This window comes from Leuciscus leuciscus, assembly GCF_965113295.1.
Source record: "Leuciscus leuciscus genome assembly, chromosome: 1".
Taxonomy (NCBI): domain Eukaryota; kingdom Metazoa; phylum Chordata; class Actinopteri; order Cypriniformes; family Leuciscidae; genus Leuciscus; species Leuciscus leuciscus.
Genome location: NC_138725.1, coordinates 57,714,113 through 57,735,342, shown reverse-complemented (window position 1 = coordinate 57,735,342; position 21,230 = coordinate 57,714,113). Strand labels below are relative to the sequence as shown.

Sequence of the window (21,230 nt, the reverse complement as noted above, 5' to 3'; positions counted from 1 at the left end):
ACCTATAGGGCCAGAGTTGAGAACCCTTGCTCTGACTCTAAGTTGAAATGAGCCTCTTCCCATTAGAGCTGATCTCTATATCAGCGTAGTGATGTAAAAGAAAACAGCAGCTGTTCTGTCAGACCAGTTTGTCAGTCATCTCTATGGAAGGAAAGAAGATGAGGACAGGAGATCATTTCAGATGTTTAGCTGAGGTCATCATATGTCATCATCACTGGGCAGCAGATGCTACAGTAAAACAGTCCCAGAATGCCAAACAGAACATATAGGCCAAAAAAGACAACTAATTTAGCTTGACGAGACAGACGCGTGTAACCAAACTATTAATGGAATCACATGAATGATAAAATATACAGACAACAAATCAATTAAACACTTAGTGCTCTTTATTATGTTGCATTGGTGCTAAAATGTTCATGTCTTCGTCGGAAAGAGATTAAGACACATTTTCAACTGATCACATAGTCTGGTCTGGAACGCTTTGAAACATCAGCTCTTTCAATGCCAATCAAATTTAAGGATTAGAAGATTTCACATTTAGCTATATTATATTTGACAGATGCTTTTATCCAAAGCAACTTACGTTACATTCACATTGTAAGAGTTCATGCATTCTCTGGGAATCGAACCCACTGAACCCAAACCATGCTGTTTGAGCTATACAGGAACTATAAAACAAAATAAGAATTACGGCCGGTTTCACAGACATGGTTTAGATTAAGCCAGGATTAGGCCTTAGTTCAATTAGGTAGCCTTATAAACGTGCCCTATAGGAAAAAAACGTTACTGGTGAGCATCTTGAGACAAAACAATGGCACTGACATATTTTAAGGAAAGTCAATGTAAGTTGCTTTCAGTTAAAACAGCTCAAAAATGCATTTTAGACTGGGACTAGTCTTAAGCCTAGTCTGAGAAACCGAGGGTTAGTGTTAGTGTAAAGTGCCTTACTTACGCACAGCTCCAAAAACTTTTTTCATCTCTATTATTGACAGTGACAGTTCTCAGTTCACAATGACAATCTGGTGATAAAGACCAAGACTAACCCTCTATTAACCCTCTTAACTTTATTAAGAGGGTTAATAAAGTTCTCAAAAGTGTTATTAGTGCTTTCTCACAGTGATAAACTGGCAGCTGCATTTTCTCATTTAGTTTAGCAAACGTTCCATCAAGCGGAGAAGTCACTTTTGTCGAAGTGCTTCACCGCAGGGAGGAAGGCGGGCGCGCGCACTGAACGCTGTCTGGTTTTGCTGGAAGAAAAAAAACCAACGCCACGCGCGCTTTCTCCAGTGCAGACAGCGGCGGCTCGGGCGCCTCGGATGAACTCGGAGAATGGTTGATGCGCGAGACTTAGGCCAGCCACGTAGCGATGGCTTGTAAACCAGAAAAGCGGTGAGCTCGGACCGTCTAGAAGCAAACCAGAGCGATTTACGATAGCTCGTCTGCGCGTGCATGCGACTGCTTCGCTGTTCGTAAAAACTCACGGTGTCCGCCGAGGAATAGTTTATCTGAAGCAAATCGCGTTTTGTTGTTGTTGTAGATTTGTGTTTTATCCGATCCCTACACAACTTGAGGTGCACAGTATGAGGGAGAGGGCGCTCGTGTCTCGGGTGAGTAACCTACTCTTCGCTACAAGTTAATTTCTGCTTTTGGTATTTATTTACAGCGATGACAGTTGTTTGTCGCATGCATATAACCATCCCTCGAACATCTGTCAAGGTATGATGCTGTCACCTTGACAAGCAATGCACGGCACGACTTATTTTTACCGCTCGCTTTGCAGGGTTTTGTTCAGAAAGAAAAGGAATCGTCAGAAATGTAATTGTTTTCTTGGCAAATGGCGTTTTGCATACAAATGCACCGAGAGTCTTCTGCAACTAACTGCTCGCAAACCGTGAGGGCATGTCAGTATGAATGAGAAAAATCTCTGAAGGAGTATAAATCTGGGCGGTTTGGGGGTGTAAAAAAGTGAAAGTCGTACACGACGAGGATGTTAGCTTGCTATGAGCCACGGGCTTAAACAGCCTAATTGCCTCTGCATGCGCCTAATAAAGCGGGTTGATTAAAATAATATCGATGGGGCTTTTTTGCGATTACATTTAACAATTTTGCAAAAACAGGTCCTGCAGTGGCTGGAGTCCACTGCATGCAGCTGTATGTGCGCGTGCACTCGGGCTGTTAGCTCTGCTAGCCAAACGGCCTGCACGCCTGCCGTCCCGACCAACCAATGTTTCCTTCTGTTTAACCCTTTCTTTGCGTCGCTTTCCCAAAAAAGTTACTCTTTGCCAGTGAGTTGCCTCGCACCCTTTGCTCCTTTGCTAACTGTTCTGACAGTATAGGCTGACCCAACTGCGCTGTATAGCAGTATATTCCCTTCATTTTTGTGGTGGACGTGGTGGAGTTTGAAGGTGTGTTGTGGATGCGCGCGCTAGGCCCTTCTCAAGCGGTAGCGTTAGCTCGAGCTGCTAGCGCTGATTTTAGGAAAAGGGGATAAGGAATTTAGCTATTTGTTTTACGCCTTTTTAAAATGTTGATGTCTCTTTTTTTGTTAAACGTAGTCAGTAACAGCCGTGATGCATTTGTGTGCGTGACAAGCCAGAAAGCTCATTATTTTGTGAGATTATTTCCCCGCTTCCCTTATCCAGTTTCCAAGCTGGTAATGGAAGTCTCACCAACTTCATTGGAGAAGAGATTTTCTCCAGAGCTTGTGTAATTCACAATGTCCTTTGAGACCCACAAATCAAGGCCTTTTAGCATTCACCAACCTTTAAGTTAGTATTAGTTTTGTTCACCTTATCTTTTTCTTCTAAACATCTTCACGATGCTGTCTTCATAACATTTTATTGACACATTCAGGCTGCAATGTGGTGGTGGTGGTAGATGCCAATTCATGTATCCTAGGTATCATATCATATTTGAGTATAAAATAAATTGTATTCAAGGCCCTCCTGCTATTATTGTTATTAATAAACTGCATGATCCTCTCTTAACTTTAAATATTTTAGAAATAAAGCTCTTTACAAAGAAAATTATGACCAAAAAGACTTGATAGACTCACAGTTGATATAACATTTTGTAGACTGACAGTTTATTAGGCTTCAAAGCGTCTGTGTCTTTGGCGCATCTGCAATGATGCTCTCCTGCTGTGAAAAATATCTGAACTTGTTAAGGTGAAGTGTCATTTTTTGACGTTAAAATACTTTCTTTTATTCCAGCTTGTATGCAGAGGTAACTAAAGAAGTGTAAGTATTAAACCTAGTCTTATTCACTAAGCAGGTGGACGTGCAAATTTGTGTGTGAATGTTTTCATGAACATGCATGATTCATCAATAACTTCCGTACTAAAATTTATTCTAAAAAGGGCTTTTCACACTGCGCTTAACCCTGGGTTATTGTCGTTCTAAACACCGCTTTTAACCCCGGGTAAAGGACCGTTTCACACTTTTAATTTAAGAAGCGGGATTTGCACTGCTTTTTACTCTGGGTTTTGAAACCCTGCTCAAAATTGTGAGAAGTTCTGCTGTTTGTACAAAAACAAAATAATCGGCAGGGTAAAGGTAGGGCAGGCTATTTGTTTTATTACCACTTTTTGTTATACTGGTTGAAACTCTCTTTACATCCTGATTGCAATCAATAATAGAAGTGACCTAAATATCAAAACATGTACATATATCTTCTTTGGAAGTCTCAGGACCAAAAAATGTTCGTCCAGTCATTGCATTCGCTGCCTGTCAAGATGTTTCCATATCTCCGCGCAGACATCACAGCAAACGCACATGAACGCGCAGCTTTGCAGACTCTGCTGTGTGCGTAATGACAGTATATTACTTTTAAAATTCCATTTGACTCTAGTGTTGCAGTGATGCATTTTCCCTTTAAAGTCGCAGGGAAACGTAAGTAGTGACATCTCTTCTTCCGTATATTTGAGTTTAACAGACTTTCAAAAAAGAAAATATATGGGGAAGTGACTTGGTTCTTGCATTTAGAATATAGATAGGGTTATGTTCCATTCAGATCATCTGCATTAGAATGACCTGTATTAAAGGCCTTGAGTTGGTTGGTTAGTTTAAGTGCATATGGAATAGAGTGACTCAGCTTGGTTGTGGTTAATACAGTTGCATAACAGCACTCAAAGAACCCGGCAGCCCTTTCTGAGTGAAAGCCAGATTGTGGATTCTCAGTTCTGTCATGGTTGACCTCTCTTAATTTAAATAATTAATCAAATTTTCAGTGGTCTGTTGCTATTCAAGTTCAACACAAGGCCAGCAGGCCAGAGATGTTGGAGACAGGAAAAGATGAAGTGAAAAAAATTAGCAAAATGCATTTTTCGTTTTTAGCTGTAGTAAGTTTCGCTTTCAGACACTTGAATGTAAAGTTTGCTTAACCTGCATATGATAAACCAGTCCTAAAGTTATGTCTTGTGCACTAAATCCACCTTAAAATCTGACCATGAAAGGTTATTCTGGCTGCAATATAAATTAAAGAGATTAAAGTGGTTTTGGTAATTAAATGAGTTTAATTGGTTCATGGTTGATTGGACAAGGTGAGATAGGGGGGCTTATGGGGTCATATTCTTGATCCTCAGTCCTTGAATCAGTAACAATTGAATGGGACATTTATGCTAATAGGTGAGTAAAAGGTGAGTTTCATTGGTCGTAGAGATTTTGATTCTGTGATTGTCACCCACATCAAAGCAGCTTGTTTTTCATGTGCGAGGAAACACAGGATTAGTCACCATTATCATCCACCTACTTGCTCAAGATGAGAGGAGCGGCCCGAGGCGTTGCAAAACTTCAGTCGTGAAATGAGAAAAGTGACGAAAGTCAGTCATGTAGTGAGAAAAATTAAATCAATTGAGTTTGTCTTCACGCTTTCACACCAAATTTCTCCCTGCTTTTCTTCATTGCACCACAGCATGCAAACTCCAGGCCTTTACGTCGCCGTACACATAGACAGATTTGTAGATGCGAACACATGCACCTTGAATTCTTGTGCACGTGTAAATAGGTGGTGCTTTCTCCTTCCTTTCCTCCTCAGATGTGTTGGTAGATTCTTTTGCAGCACCCAGAGCACCGTGAGAATCTGCATTTCTGGAGTCCTTCTGATGGGTGCACTCAATTAATGAGTGACAAAGCTGTTTTAACTATCTTTTTGCTGATCTTTTTGCAGATCTTCAGATTACAAGGCTATTTAACATGAATGTTGAGCATCATTTGTTATTTAAAGTGACGATTTTGCCTTGATTTGAAGCACAGAACAGTATTTACACATAGTGGATGGTGTGCCGGGCCAGTCTTTGAAATATATGTACAGTAATACATGCGTGATATGTGCCGTCTACTTTCCTATGACTCCGACGCACACGCTCTGAGGTGTGTGACCCCTTATGCACCCATCCTGTGGTCACATGTGCTGCGCTTTCCAATTCTCAGAAAGTTGCAAAGCGCACAGGAAGAAAGGTGGAGGTGTGTGTGTATATGGCTGTATCTGTGTGGGTATGTGTTTGTGTGTGTATAATTGTATATGTGTAGGCGTTTGTTTGTGTATATGGTTTTGTTTGTGTGGGTAGGTTTATACGCGTGCATGTGTGGCCAATTCAGTAATGTAAACTGACGCTGCAGGAGAGCTTCATGATTCAGGCGAATTAAAGCACCCTTAATAGTTAACATGCAAGGTTTTAAACGGTTTGTTTGAAATATTTTTGATCAGTTGTGTTTCTGTAAACAACACAAGCATGAATCTGAGTTTCATGCACTGCTATTGAATATAAAGCTGAAGAAATTGTTACTGGAGTTGTTAGTCTGTTGAATGAATTCAGTATAAAAGGCTGAAATAATACAATAAAATGAGTATAAACAGAAAACATAGTTCAATTGTGATGTCTTTACTGGCTGCATGCAAAAACTATTATACACATGATTAATGAACAGATTTAAAAAAAAAAATGTTTAAGTCTAAATGTAAAGGAAGTAGCGACATATCTTTTCTTCCGCATTGTGACGTACATCTGAGTTAAACGAATTTTTCAAAATGAAAAACAAAATGTAGGCGGGGTCTTGATAAAATCCGTTGGTTGTTGATCGGATGGAGGCAGATCTGAATTCAAGCCTGCAGTTGATTGTAAGAAAGGGGCGGGGTTTAAACTGACTAAATGAATGGAGAAGTCAACAGAAAGAAGTCTTGTTTCACTGGAAGTTTGAGTTAATAGATATTTTGATTAAAAATGACAAGGTCAAAACAAGTTTAAAAAAAAGAAACATGCATGGATGAATCATTCACAATAAGATCAATAACATGCATTTAGAAAATTTGATTTATGTGACATCAATCATTTGTCAAAACGACTCACCATTTATTGATTTGAATTAGGGTTTATGACAATGTGTAGTTAAAACATGAATATGGAGATATTGGCCTTAAAGTAATAGTTCACCTAAAATGAAAAATCTCATATTTTACTCACCCTCATGTCGTTTCATTTCTCCTGTGTGACTTTTTCTTGTGTGGAACACAACACAGGTTTGGAAGTCATAGTGACCCTTTAATGTATTGTAAAGTAGCCTTACATGCCCTAAAGGAGACTCAAAGGTCAACCGTATACGTTTCAACGTTATACCCTTTCTCTTCTGACTATACATTTCTGTTTTAACTGGCCTAACTGTTTCTTTTTTCGCTTTTTATCATTCAGATGCCGCTTCCTCCCCCTCAGACACATGATAGTCATGACCTTTCAAATCAGACAGTGCATACATTCACAGTATAGCTCACTATAGGAACACACACACACACACACATATATATGCATACGCAATGTCAGACATCCTTTCCCGCTGCCACAGGATAGAGTGAACTCACTTTCTTTTATCTAGATGTTCGCACGCACCTTAATGAGTCAACAAGGCTTGTGATCCATGTATACATCTGTAACTTTCTCAATACAAAATGTGCCGTTTGCATCTGTGCAGCTCTCAGACAGTCAAAGGCACCAGTGTTGCCATGTCTGATGAACATTTAAAGAAAGAAATCCTTTGAAAAATTGAAGGTATGCTTTCCTAGCATGGCGGTGGGTTAATGTGAGTCACACTGTTGGTCTCTTCTCAGATGTGGCATGCAGCACTCGGACTAGACAGGGATTGTCTTGGTAGTCACAAGGCTTTAGATTTTATCATGTAATACATGTTGTCCACAGCCAATGCTTTACAATGCATTATTGTTCTAAAGACTCGTGAATATTTCACAGAAACAATTGTTCAGCTCACACAGGCGACTGGCGCACACACACACACACACACACTCAAACGGAGCAGAGATGTTCACAGAGAGCCAGGAAGTCAAGGTTGAAGCCGTTAAGAGCAGCAGTGCATAAACAGATATTTTTCCTGTTTGTGGCTGCTGTTTACTTGTTGTTTAGGTGCTGTTGTTTTTGACTGTGTTGAGTCAGCATGTGAGGTGGGGTCTTGTGTTGAACTTGACTGATTAATAGGGTTACTCTGATTTTTGATCCCTTGGTCTATATTGTTGCATATTGTCATATAAAAGAGTCATTGATTGGGGATGATCATTCCTTGAGCGCACACACCCTCCTCCCCACACCCGTTACAAATCACTCACACTGAAACTTGTGGTCTCATTTTGGTTCTTGAATGTATAACTGTCTCCTGTTTCGGTTAAATCTCTCTCTGTCAAATGGATGTCATATACCGTTCAAAAGTTTTGGGTCAGTAACAATGTTTTTTTTTTTTTTGATAGAAGTCTCTCGTGCCACTTCTTATTTTGCTGATCCAAAAAATTATCTGATTCCTGACTCCAAAAAAAACAAAAAACGTAATATGATCTGAACCGTAAGTTTTGTGGTCTGTTGCACCCCAATTTTCAAAAGCTGAATTTTCAGCATCATTACTCCAGTCTTCAGTGTCACATGATCCTTCAGAAATCAGTCTAATATGATGATTTTCTGCTCAAGAAACATTTATTTTTACGATCAATGTTGAACGATGTTAAAAAACAGCTTAGCTGCTTAATATTTTTTAATATTACCGTTTTAATTAAACCGTTTTCTCAGGATTCGTTGTTAAATAGACCCCAAAACTTTGAACAATATTGTACACTACTGTTCAAAAGTTTGGGGTCAGTAAGAGTTTTTTTAATTTTTTAATTTTTTAAGAAATATTATCTCTTAAAATAATTAATATTTTTATTTAGCAAGGAGGCAATAAATGTATCAAAAGTGAGAGTAAAGATTTTGGTTTCAAATAAATGCTGTTCTTTTGAACTTTTATTAATCAAAGAATCCTAAAAAAAAGGTATCACGGTTTCTTACCCATTTTTTGCACATGTATGCATTATATATGTGTGTGTGAATTAAATGTTAAAATATAAAAAAAAAGTTAGAAATATTTCTCTTGGGTTAATGAATTAATTATTATTATTTAAATAATATTAGAATATTATGCATTAATAAAATATTTATTCACTTTCATGTGTTCAAATGTAATGCACCAGAAAGAGAGGCATAAAAATGCCCATTTGTTGGATTGCAATATGTGACTGTAATTTAAAGTGTACTATAATCGTAGTTAAACATTCATGATCAGATCAAATAATCACTACAGGCCTACTTGTTAAATACACCTAGCAACCAATCCAAATACTTAGCAACCACATAGCAACACTCGTGCTGGCGACTTCGGCACGGCTCTGCTGATATTTCTTCTGCAAGTGGCTTGTTGTGACATGTTTGGTGGCAGTGATGAAGTGAGATTGTCCCAGATTGTTTAGAATATGAAAATATATATTTTTTTACCCATTGTGTGACTGTGTTTTCTGTACTCAGCTTCTTGTGGTTTAATTTTGAGTTGCTCACACACACTTACGCTGAGAAGCGAAACGGTTGCGGTCAGGAGTGTGTATCTGATTAGTAGTGAGATTCTAGATGTCTACACCTTAACCAGGCTGCAGTTTCGTTTCTCTTTCTTTTTCCCTCTCTTATTCTCTTGCTTGCTTTCTCTCTCACTCCCTCACACATACATATAAAGGATGTATGGCACCTGATTTGGGTTTTTTACCAGGTAACAGTCACTGCAATGACTGTAATTGCGAGGTGCTGTGATATGCCGCCACGTATAAAGCCGTATCGTACCGTTCTTGAAAATCTGTTTGATGACACACTGCTCTTGTTTCAATGGTAGTTGTGGTTCATTTACCCGCTTTGATGTACTGAATTAAATGTGACATTTCAGTTGACTCCTGAGATAATTGCTTTCAATTGTCTTTCATTCCTTTCACAACCTTTTACGTAATTTCTTCCTCTCTTTCAGGTAGTGTCTGGCTGCAGGGTGCTGATTCGGAGCAGCTGGTAATGACTGCGAGATCTAAGCTTTGAGTTCAGCGGCGCAGAGGCACCGTCACATCACTGACTGAAAGGAGGCGGCTTTTGTATCTGAATCAGCAGAGATTGCAGATGAGGTGCCGCTATTGTCTTTCCAAGTGAAACCGAGATGCTGTTGAGAGAGTGAAGTTTGAATCTAAAGCCAAGACAACTTTAATTTGGATCAGGATGAAATATGTGCATGCAGTTGCACAGTGAGGCAGACTTCATGTGAGTACTTTGAGGTTTGAGTTTGTACGATATATTGATATATTTTTAATAAACGATATGGAATGAGGAAATGCAGTTTATATCGATATACAGTAGTTTGAAACGAGCGCATCTAAAAAAAAAAATAGTGGAGAGTGCAGAGTGAGCTGCTGCGGGGAAAGTGCATCATCCAATTGGTCTTAAATATGAGACATGTTTTATATTAAGCGCTTCAATATAGGTGGTAAGATATAACACGTATAGTTTACAGTGGCTTGCTCTGACAGATACATGTGCTGACAGATACTTGCCCTGTTTAATGTGTTTGAAATGTAGTGCTTTCCTCAGTGCATAACTCCATCTCTAAATGTTAGAAACAAAAATGCGAGAAAAAAAAGGCGAAAAATGCGAGTGCAATTTAATAGGAGCACAATAATTCCGACTTAAATATACATATTGCTAAAATATGCAGCCTACATGGTTACATTCACTATATTTGTTTTCATAGCCTTCAATATGAACATTGTTTGAAGGACATTATTGGGCAGGATGTGAATTTTTTTTAATAATTTTTTTTTAATCTAAATAGAAAATACGAGATAAGATTTTCTAGGCCACATCGCCAAGCCCTATTTTGAGGTGAAACATTTTAGGGTTGCACGATTTGGGGGGTTTAACATTTCTCATTATAAGTTTGGGGAGATGGTTGATGCATGTTGCGTTCTCATATACACGATATAAGTGACCCAAACTCAGAGCAAATGCAGAGATATGAACCAAGCCGCTCTGAGACACTGAAAACAGTGGATCAGAAGCTGCTTGCATGTAAAAGAACACAATGCTGCACTTCATTCATTTAATTAAGTCATTGCAATATCCATATTGTGATATTTGGTTTTATCGCAATTAATCGTGCAGCCCGTGTGTTGAACTGTTAAGTCTTATTCACTTTCTTAGTCTTCCTGTCTCACTTTTTCATATGTATTTCTTTTTCTTTAATGCCCTAGTGAACGTAATGGAGGCTCAGTTTGGCCTAGGCTAAGGCATCTCTGATCTTCTCTCCTCCTTTACACACTCTTGCCCTCCTCTCATTCACTCGAGAGGAGGGGGTACATTATCTCCTGTACCACCCTTGACCGCAAACAGTGGTTAATTTCAAACGTAAAGAGGCAAACACTCTGATTCAAGCAAGCAATCGTCTGCCGATGAAGGCCTGCCAGACACTGAAGGAGGAGGTGTCCGGCCCAGAGACGATGTCGCAAGAGGAGGGGCAAATGACTCAACCCTCCCAAACGTACTTCCACAACGCCTCTGCTCCCAATGCCGAGCTATCGGCGAAACTGTACAAGCGAGAAGCCGCGGCAAAACCGTACTCTGTGGTCATTGACAACACGATGGCTGCGAGGCCAGAGTCGCATATGTCCTCAGACCTGAATCCCCATCCTGCCCCGACTCAACCGTTTTACCGGGAAGGGTCCGGAGCAGCTGTGACGAAGAGTGGAAATGGAGGGACGTCAGAAGATTCTGAAGCTGAAGAGGGAGCCGGGGCAGAGGACGAATTCAAACGAGGGCAGATCATCGTAGAGGTCAACCTCAATAATCAGACTCTGCACGTATCCAAAGGAGACGACGCGGAGAATACGAACACTGCAGGAGACGACAAGAGCAACAGTGAGGAAGAAGAAGAAGATGAGGAGGAGGAGGAGGAGGAGGAGGAAGAAGAAGATGACAGCATTGAAGAAGACTACAGCGATGAGGACGATCAAGATGAAGAGGAGGAGAACAACAATCGGCGAACAAGAGCGCAACGGGCGCACAGGGGTAGAGCGGCTTCTTCGCCGCGTCGTAAGAGTCGTCGTGTTGCCCCCTCGTTGACAGGAAACGTAACCACAACGAACGCAGGTGTGACAACCAGGGGGCGGAGGAAGAATGCAAACTCCCCGCGCCAAAAACGTAGACCTGCCAAGGAGGCCAAAGGCTCCACCGCCTCTGCCTCCGGAGCCAAGGGAGAGGGTGAGGAGAAAGAGACGCTAGTGTGTGAAAAATGTCCACGTGTGTTCAACACCCGCTGGTACCTGGAGAAGCACATGAATGTGACACACAGACGCATGCAGATCTGCGACAAGTGCGGAAAGAAGTTCGTGCTGGAGAGTGAACTGGCTCTTCACCAGCAGACAGACTGCGAGAAGAACATCCAGGTAAGAGGATCATCCCGACTCTTTATGGAAATGCCTCATGTTTAGTAAATGACCTTAATCAAAAGATATGGCACTGTACACTGTTCACGAGTATTCTTAATAGTAATAATGATATTGTTAATAATCTTTAGTTCTGGAAGAGGCCATATTTAATGAGACTGAAGCAGAAATAAGGCCGTGAGGGACAGGGACTTTTTGTTCAATCTCACAGAATTGTGAAAAAAAAAAAAAAAAAAAATGTTTGGGGTCAGCAACTAAGAAATTAATACTTTTATTCAGCAAGGATGCATTAAAGTGATCAAAAGTGATAGTTTAAACATTTGTATAATGTTTCTTGATCATCATATTAGAATGATTACTGAAAGATCATGAGACACTGAAGACTTTAATGATGTAATGTAATGATGCTGAAAATTCAGCTTTGATCACAGGAATAAATTACATTGAAAAATATATTGAAAAGAAAACAGTAGTCAAAAATGTTATCCCTTAAAACTCATCTTTGATCACCAAAATTACATATTTAAACCTGTGAGAAATTTATTTCCACTCACTCACACCAGCTCAGAGATTCACTCAGTCTGCTTTACTGTAGTAACTGCTGCACAGTGGAAATACTGGTTTAATTCAGCCATACATGTTTAAAGGGATAGTTCACCCAAAAATATCCAGTTGATGGACCCCATTGACTTCCATAGTAGGAAAAAAAAAATACTATGGAAGTCAATGGGGTCCATCAACTGTTTGGTTACAGACATTTTTCAAAATATCTTCCTTTGTGTTCAGCAGAAAAAAGAAATTCATACAGGTTTGAAACAACTTGAGGGTGAGTAAATGATGACAGAATTTTCATTTTTGGGTGAACTATCCCTTTAAACCAGAAACTGATTCAGAAGAAGTGGAAGAGTGAATTATACAGGCTCGTCTTCAAGACGATGTATCAGAATGGTAATGAATTTTATGTATCACTCTTTACAACATCGGACACATAACGGTAATTAATATGATTAGCCTTTTGCTTGACTACGTTATAAAACAGCTGATAATGTGCTGCTAATGTTACACAAACCATTTTCCAGTTCGCCACCTCAGACAGTTGCCTTCTGGCAGTCAGCCTCCAGAAACGAGTTTGAACAACTCAGAACGTCAGTGGAGAAAGAAATATAGTTCATCATAACATCGTAATACACATCATATACATAATTCACCTGCTATATTGTTAAATGTACCCGATTTTTCATATAAACAGAAAAATATACCGGGATAACCTGGCTTCTAACACTTTTCTGGCTTTGAAAACACCGGTTCGGATTGGACATCTTGACTCTCAGGCTTCTCTTTAAAACTCCACTGCTTCAGAGCATAGTAATGATGATATGCTAAAGCCCGTACATTGACTGATTGTCAATGTGAACCATTGTGATTGGTTACAAGGTAGTTTGTGATGTCAGAAACAACAGTGATTGCAAATAGCAATCTTTAGTTCACTGCAGTTTTAAGGAGAAAATACTCAGCAATGGTGTTGACTTATGAATTTGCGCAAGGTTTGTCTTAAAGCACATAAAAAACATCACATAGACATATAAACAACATTAAAGTGGCAACATTAAAGTGCTTTATTTTCACTACAGGGGGTCTTTAACTGTTTTCAGGGGCAGAGGGGCAGTCGTGGACTAATGGTTAGAGTCTCGTGGCCTTATGGATAGAGTGAGACTGGTAACCTGAAGGTTGAGGGGTTGATTCTCAATACTGGCAGGAAATGACTGAGGTGCCCTTAAGCAAGGCACCGAACCCCCAATCAATCCCCGGGCACCACAGCAAAAATGGCTGCCCACTGCGCCATGTGTGTGTGTGTGTGTTCACTACTCACTGTTACTAATGTGTGTGCACTAAATTGGATGATGGATTAAATGCAGAGGACAAATTGTGAATATGGGTTACCATACTTGGCCTTCACATGTGACATTAAAATATCATATTTATTGTTACTACTGTAAAGCTATATACATTTGTTATATGATCTCCTTCAATGGTTTCAGAATCTTTACTTTTTTTAAAATCATTTTGTTACTGTATTTTTAAAATGAACATTTTAATGACAGTATATTTATTGAACGAAAATAAATTATTTTATTTATCAAAATAAAGAGAAAATAGTACAGACCTTTGCTGAAGTGATTGTTTTGAACAAGGCAACAAGCATTAACTCAGATATGATTTAAAACATATTACTTTAGCTAAAGTATTTGTATAAATACTTTGTGTCTTTTGCCCCGTGCTGGTGAGGTAAAATGCCCACCTTGCCACCTCTTACATTTATTTTTATAGATTTTGAAACCGAAAAGACCACATTTATGATTTTTTTTACACTATGAGAGTAGTGAAAATCAGTTTTGTTAAAGTGTGCCTTTAGCCCCTTTGTACCCTACTGTTTATAATGGCAAACATATTGGTGTTTTGATGGCAGCAAAGGTAATCTAAATGTAAAAATAGAGGAAATGAATATGCACAATTAAAAGTCCAATACAGATAAATTACCAAATAAATCTCAGATCTGTAAACCAGTAGATTTTAAATATGAAGTGCATTAGAGGTTAGAAATGTGTTAATATCAGTCCTGACCAGCAGAGGGAGACTTCATTCTTGTTTAGAATGTCATTGAGTCATTGAAAAAATGGGTCTGAGAGAAGATATACTACTAAATATGTTATTCTTGTACTGTATAACAATGTATCTTTTTGTGTCCCAGTGTGTGTCATGTAATAAGTCCTTTAAGAAGCTGTGGTCCCTCCACGAGCATATTAAGATTGTCCATGGATTTGCAGAGAAGAAATTTTCCTGTGAGATTTGTGAGAAGAAATTCTACACTATGGCCCATGTCCGTAAGCACATGGTCGGTACGTATAATAAAAATGCGCACAGACACACTTCAGCACTGCCCTAGTGAATACTTAAATCTCAAACACCATCAGGATAATCTTTTCAAATGTCTATATAGCCACACAATACACTAGAGAAACATACTTGTGCCTAATTCAATAGGTCTTCTGTGTCTGTCTCTAGCTCACACAAAGGACATGCCATTTACCTGTGAAACCTGTGGAAAATCTTTTAAACGCAGCATGTCTCTGAAAGTGCATTCACTGCAGCATTCAGGAGAGAAGCCCTTCCGCTGTGAGGTATGAACACATACGAAACTGATATTTCTGATTGAGAGAAGGAAAAGCAATGGGAAATACAAATAATAAAATGCAACTAGCCATACAGTCATGTAGTAAGGATGTGTTAATGACATGCTCATCCTTGAAAACCATAAATTATACATTCCTAGATTATGCAAGGTAGAAGATATAATTCTGGTTACGAGGTTGATATAGGGTTGAGTCATTGTTTGATGGTCTTGGTACTGAACCAGTTGTAAACCACTTCTCTACATAAACCCTTCTTCTGCTCCAGAAAATCCTCTTTTCTCCTAAATAGGAGCACAACTAAGCCGTTTTGATATTTACATCCCTCTCTGTTTTCCCATATTCAACCCCCATTTATTTGTGTTTGACTGTTTCTTGCAGTTTTAAACACCAGTGACACCTTTATTAATGTGCCATTTGAAAACAAAAAAAACACTTTACTAATGTGTCATTTGAAACTCTAAAGTACATTCCTGAAGTGTAATAATGTATTAAACAAACAGTATTAAAATAATTATATTCATAAATGTTTGAGTTTCCCGCTTGTCCATATTTACAGCTTCAATTTGTTTTTGGGAACGCTATAAAACGCTACGTCCACAGCAGAATGTTGACATGCACAAACAACACTGGATTTGTGCAAATTTGAAAAAGAGCGTGAATAAAGATTAGCTTATTGCTGTTTATAGCATTTTGTTTGTTGCATTTGTTTACTGACGTCTTTTGGCGCATTTATGTAACCAGACTGGAGCTTTCCTGAAGGTGCTGTTTGGCAGTCTGTGACAAGAGCTCTGTGTGTCTGTGTGTAAATACACAACAGAAAATACATTTGGACTTTAGCATTTTAGGAAATATAATTTTTTTTCTATTAAATTATACTTTTGGATTAGGTCTTATTTAGAAAACTAGCCATTAACATTCACATTTATTTCAGTGGTAGTTTGCCTGATACAGTCAGAGCAAAATATATACTGACTAAATTTAAAGCATATTTTTCTCAGAATGCAAAAACTGTGATTTTATAATTGTATGCACTTTTTCTTTTCTAGCGGCTAAAAAATAAAACTGCGTGCGTCTTGTTTTTGTTGCGCTACTGCTCATCTCTGCACGGATGAATGTGGTTCGAGGCGCTGGACACATCTTATCAGAGCGGATGAACAAATAAATAATGGTTTCTTTGTCTTTACAGCCGGTTATTCCTGTGAAGTTTGCCGTTTAATTTTTTTCTCATTTATTTATGACAACAAACTTTAAGCTTGACGCTACCTGCAGCCTGAGTTACTTTTATCTGTGTATAAATATGACCCGACGTCCTGACAGCTCTAAAATATAAATCATTATTATGGATTTATCAAACTGTATCTTGGTAAAGACACAGTTTTGAAGATGGATTTGTTGGCAATCTTGCATTAATAACATTTTGTTATTTTATCCCCCCAAAAAAGTTACGTAGTGTAGCTTTAAAATAAACAATGTAACACGTTGCTGCTGTTTGATTTATATTTATTGCGTCCTCTTATGGACTGTCGATTTAAAAAATCTGGTGTTTGTTGATCTTTTCCACCTAACTGAAATTGTTTTTTGATTTCAAATGTAAATTTAACTTTTGCAAATATTTAAGTGAAGATTTCAAACTGGACAGACAAATTGCTTGTCGGTGGAAACGTTGAATCTGTATTTTATGTATTCTCTTTTTGTTTTTTGGGGCATCTTTTCCATGAAAACGCATTATGGGGTGTGTACATTTCGTGAGGTTGGTCAGGGTGGGGCTCATTGGTTTCACTTAAAGGTGCCATATGAGAGAGTCTGAATGAGTGGGATTGGCCTGCTTCCTATAAATAGTATGTTAATGACAGGCTTATGAACAGTAATGACAGGTTATTATGATCATATTACAAAGTTGGGATTGCTTCAGTCTGGCCCTGATTTGAAGTGAGGCTGAACCAGCATCCACCCACATGCTGTCTATTTCTGTTTGTGCGTGTGCAGAACTGCGACGAGAGGTTCCAGTACAAATACCAGCTGCGGTCTCACATGAGCATTCACATAGGACACAAGCAGTTTATGTGCCAGTGGTGTGGCAAAGACTTCAACATGAAACAGTATTTCGATGAGCACATGAAGACACACACAGGTGAGGTGCACAAACATTTCAAACTTGTGGAGAGTGAATAAAGAGACTCTTTTGTCCTCTTTTGAACATATTTTGTGGGTAATTTTACTATGATAATGACTATTGTAATCTACAGCGGCACTTAAAAATGAATGCCATTGTGTTATATAACAAACCAAATCAAATTTGCAGTAAAACTAGAAAAGATTGTTAGGTTTTCAACAATAAAATTACTTGTACATTTTCTAAATGTTACACTAAGTGGAGCATGTCGATATTGCACTCCAAAAAACTCATGTTTGTTCAATTTTAATTAAAAGTTTATTAAAATGAAGAACTACTGTAACACAATTCTTGAATATTTGGAAGTTACTATTATTAATTTTATTGTAAAATACAACTTAATCCATTTGTTATTAAAATAAGTTTGTATAAGTTCATAAAACAAGACTAGAACAATTCCGTTCAAAAAGATTCATTTATTTAGTGTTGTTGAAAAGAAGAAGACATTAAAAAGTTTCTGTAAGGTTTATTGAAGATTTTTATTCTTCGAGTGCCTTACTGGTTGATCTACATGTGTAATTTTAGAGTTTAACCTTGTAGCGGACACATTTAAACTCTTGTGGTTAAACACTCCCAGATGTTCTCTATAATAACGCCACACACCACATGTTTAACGCATACTACTCTTGTTGCCCGTGTGGCTTTATTGCCAGTGAATGAAACAAGATCTCTCTCCCATTCTTCTGTTTCTCTTCAGGTGAGAAGCCATTCATCTGTGAGATCTGCGGGAAGAGTTTCACCAGTCGGCCCAATATGAAGCGGCACCGGCGCACGCACACTGGGGAAAAGCCGTACCCTTGCGAAATCTGCGGCCAACGTTTCCGCTTTTCCAACATGCTTAAGGCGCATCGAGAGAAGTGTTTCCGGGTCACCAGTCCGGTGACCCTTCAGCCTGCCAGCATGGGGCTTTCCATTCACCTTACCGGCCACACCCCTTCTTCAAGCCACACCTCTACCCCAACCCAGCCCGCTCAGTCGACGCCCGTGGGCCCCGTAATGATCAGTCCTGCCGCGGGAGGGCCTCTGCCGCAACGAGCGGTCACCGTTCATGGCTTCTCTCATTTGCACATGCAGACCATGCCCGCACAACATCACCCTGCCCACACTCACACTCCTGTCCATCACACAGGACACGCCCCCATGACAAGCCACGCCCCTCAGCCAATCTCAGTGCAGCCTTCTGTCCTGCCTCCTCCCCCCGCCCTATTCAAGAGCGAGCCAATAAACCACTGCGCCCATGAGGACGCTTACCTGCGACAGGGCGCCGCTCCGCAACACCACTGAAACACTCTCATGAACACAAACTCACTAATGTGAAATCAGGTGCTCGCTGGAGAACAGGGCGGACAGACTGACGTCATTCATCAGTATAATTCTCACCGGAATCGGAAAGCAGGAACTCGGTGAAATGCAACATGTATGTATGTGTATGTATGTGTGATACAAAACTGAAACTACAAACCTAATTGCCACTAGCACTCGTGACCAAACAGGATTGTTAGACAGCTAATCTCTGTGAACTGATCTCAAGAACTTCATAAAGCATTACTAGGATTCACTTCACATCACTTCAAACTCTTGTCACAATGATCAAGATGCCATTGGGGTTTCAATGGCACAACACGTTTCTTTCTCTTTCTCTGCCTCTTTATCGACTCAGCTGCTGTTGCAAAGGTTCTACGGGTTCAAACGTCCACAAGTTAAAGGTCTACATTTCACAAATGCAGTGTCTTTAGAAATGCAGGTTTGAAAATATTCATATTCGTCACACAAACATAGTATACAGCACTTAAGCAGTAAACTCAGTGTAGTCTATATGACTGAAACTTTTCTGTTGCCTGATTGTGATTGTCAGTGATTTTATTAAAATATTGGAGTTTTCTTTTTTTCTTTCTTTTTTTTTAATACAATAAAAATATGCTTACTGGGTATAATGCCTGTAGCTCTCCGGCGTGTTCAGTCGGAGGTTGAGACTGTTAAGGAAGACCGATGCTGTGATGTGTCATAGGTAGACTGCAACTAATGGTGAAAAAAAGATCATTAATTAGTTTTACTGTATGTTCCATACAATCTAACTCACTTAACCAATATTTTTATTTGTATAATGTAGATAAACATGCTCTGTGAGACTTTTTAAAAATGAAATTAGATTTGTTGAAAAGAGATGCCTGCTTTGTGAGAGTTTATGTAATAGGTTGTAAGATGCGGAAAGGGTTTGTTTCTAATCATGTATTCAGCCGAATGTAGAAGGGGGTGTGTGTGTGTGCGCGTGCGCGTGCGCGTGCGCGTGCGTGTGCGTGTGTGTGTGTCTCTGTGGCTGATCATGTGCCTGTGGTGCTGGTATCAAAAGCTGCTTTTTAGTTGCTATCTGTCTTTTTCTGGTACATGGTTCTTTATCATGCTGATGAGGTGTGTGTGTGTGTGTGTGTGTGTGTGTGTGTGTGTGTGTGTGTGTGTGTGTGTTAAAATCATAACGTTAGGAGCAGCACAGATAAAGTGATGGAAGTCTTGAGTCAATCAGACTTGATTGATTGTGAACTTTTTTTGTCCTCTCTCATTAGACCATTTGTCTTCTGCACTTTACTGACAAGTAAAAGGTTTGTGTAACTGACAAAGAATTGTTTATCACGTGTCTGACACGTGAAAGATGGCTGACTGTTGGAAAATGGGGAGAATCACATGGGGATTTGGTTGGGATCCCTTGTTATACATCAAATAATTAGTTTGTCCTATAAGAAGTTGTGTTTTGCCTTCATGCCCCCGCCCCCTCTTTACCCGAGATGTACTGTCATTGGTTCAGATGGCTGTCAGTCATGTCCTTTTTGTGTTTTGGGCTACTTTTCTCTCCATTCTCCATCAGTTGATGGAATGCACTTTCTAATAAAACCTTACTAGATAAGAAAAATAAGCAGACCATAATAATGTCTATTCTTGTGAGGTGTTTTTAATCAAATCAGTCTTTAAGTCTCGCTACCCTCTCAATTTCAGCAGTGTTTTATTCTTAGCCTTGTGTCTGGTACAGAAACGTCTGACCTTCATTAAGTTCTGTTTTATATTGTTTTCCTGTTTTTGAGACACCATGTTTGACCTGCATTAATGTTGGGCCTTTTTTATACTGTGCATTTAACACTTTCTGCTAACTTTAAACTAGTAAAAAAATGAATTAGCCACAAGCCACTTGTCTAAATTTTTACATTGTAAAGTTTGTTTTTGAGAGAGAAAGAAAGCAGTATATATGGGAAGTGGGTCATTTGACCCAATGACTAGAATGGGCCTGTTTCATGATATGACCTCAATCTCTTTATACCTTTGACCTTGTTTAGCCTAGTGAAATCTGTGATTAGATCAAGTTATATGCTAGTTGCTTTAGTGTCACATTGATATTTTAAAATCATGTTTTAAAAAACAAGCACTTTTAAATGTTAAACTATTAAGCATTTTTGCAAAAAAGTGGGTTAGTTTTACATAAAACAATAGAACCTATGTGTGTGTGTGTGTGTGTTTTGAAAGCAGAAGCAACAGACCTCAAGTAAGCACGTGATTAGAGAGTCCTGACTGATTAAGTGACCTCATTGAACTGGTGATGAAAAAGAAAACAGAGGACATTTCCATTCAATGTCCTTCACAATTTCATGCATTTGATATCGTTATCTGTGTAGAGTTACGTGTTCGATTGCATTGCCAGATGCCCTTATGCTCTCAGAATAAATCGATTGTCTTCTTTCTCTTTTTGTATCCTCTGCCCCACTAGACTTGGAGAAGAGTTCATTTGGATCTAGAATAGTCTGTTACAGGCTGACATAAATGGGCATCAAGTATCAAGATTTTCCTGGTTTAGGAATGTTGATAATGACACACAAGTTCCTTTTCCACTCCACCCAAAAATAGCCTTTTTTTTTTTTTTTTTTTTTTTTTTACAAGCTGTCATTATGTTTCTACAGAAAGAACTGTGAAGTAGCTAGGCCTACAGGATATTACACCTCTAGACTTGACTGCGTCCTGGCTGTGCTCGCCTAAGATTCAATGTTACCCACATTCAATCTTTACCCATTACAAATTTTCAGATTTACTTCAATCACAAATAATGACAGAAT

General features: G+C 39.0%; 1 protein-coding gene across 3 annotated transcripts; it reads left to right on the top strand.

Annotated features, from left to right (window-relative positions):
- Window positions 1-1,184: 1,184 nt before the first annotated feature.
- znf652 (zinc finger protein 652) lies at window positions 1,185-20,861 on the top strand. 3 transcript variants are annotated; one of them, XM_082162693.1, is made up of 7 exons: window positions 1,185-1,607; window positions 9,315-9,595; window positions 10,582-11,772; window positions 14,522-14,669; window positions 14,836-14,951; window positions 16,950-17,099; window positions 17,839-20,861. In XM_082162693.1, exons 3-7 carry the CDS (start codon window positions 10,780-10,782, stop codon window positions 18,418-18,420), a joined length of 1,989 nt encoding a protein of 662 aa, XP_082018819.1. In that variant the 5' UTR covers window positions 1,185-1,607; window positions 9,315-9,595; window positions 10,582-10,779; the 3' UTR covers window positions 18,421-20,861. The 3 variants fall into 3 exon arrangements, with proteins under 3 accessions (XP_082018819.1, XP_082018821.1, XP_082018820.1); XM_082162695.1 differs by lacking the exon at window positions 1,185-1,607 and adding an exon at window positions 1,642-1,716; XM_082162694.1 differs by lacking the exon at window positions 1,185-1,607 and adding an exon at window positions 8,054-9,181.
- The last annotated feature ends 369 nt before the right edge of the window (window positions 20,862-21,230 follow it).

Bases quoted from the DNA above. Each gene is read 5' to 3' on its own strand.
- znf652 (XM_082162693.1), top strand. From the start codon at position 10,780: ATGAAGGCCTGCCAGACACTGAAGGAGGAGGTGTCCGGCCCAGAGACG. The intron at 14,670-14,835 runs GTACGTATAATA...GTCTGTCTCTAG, and splicing joins TGTCCGTAAGCACATGGTCG to CTCACACAAAGGACATGCCA. The intron at 14,952-16,949 runs GTATGAACACAT...GTGCGTGTGCAG, and splicing joins AGAAGCCCTTCCGCTGTGAG to AACTGCGACGAGAGGTTCCA.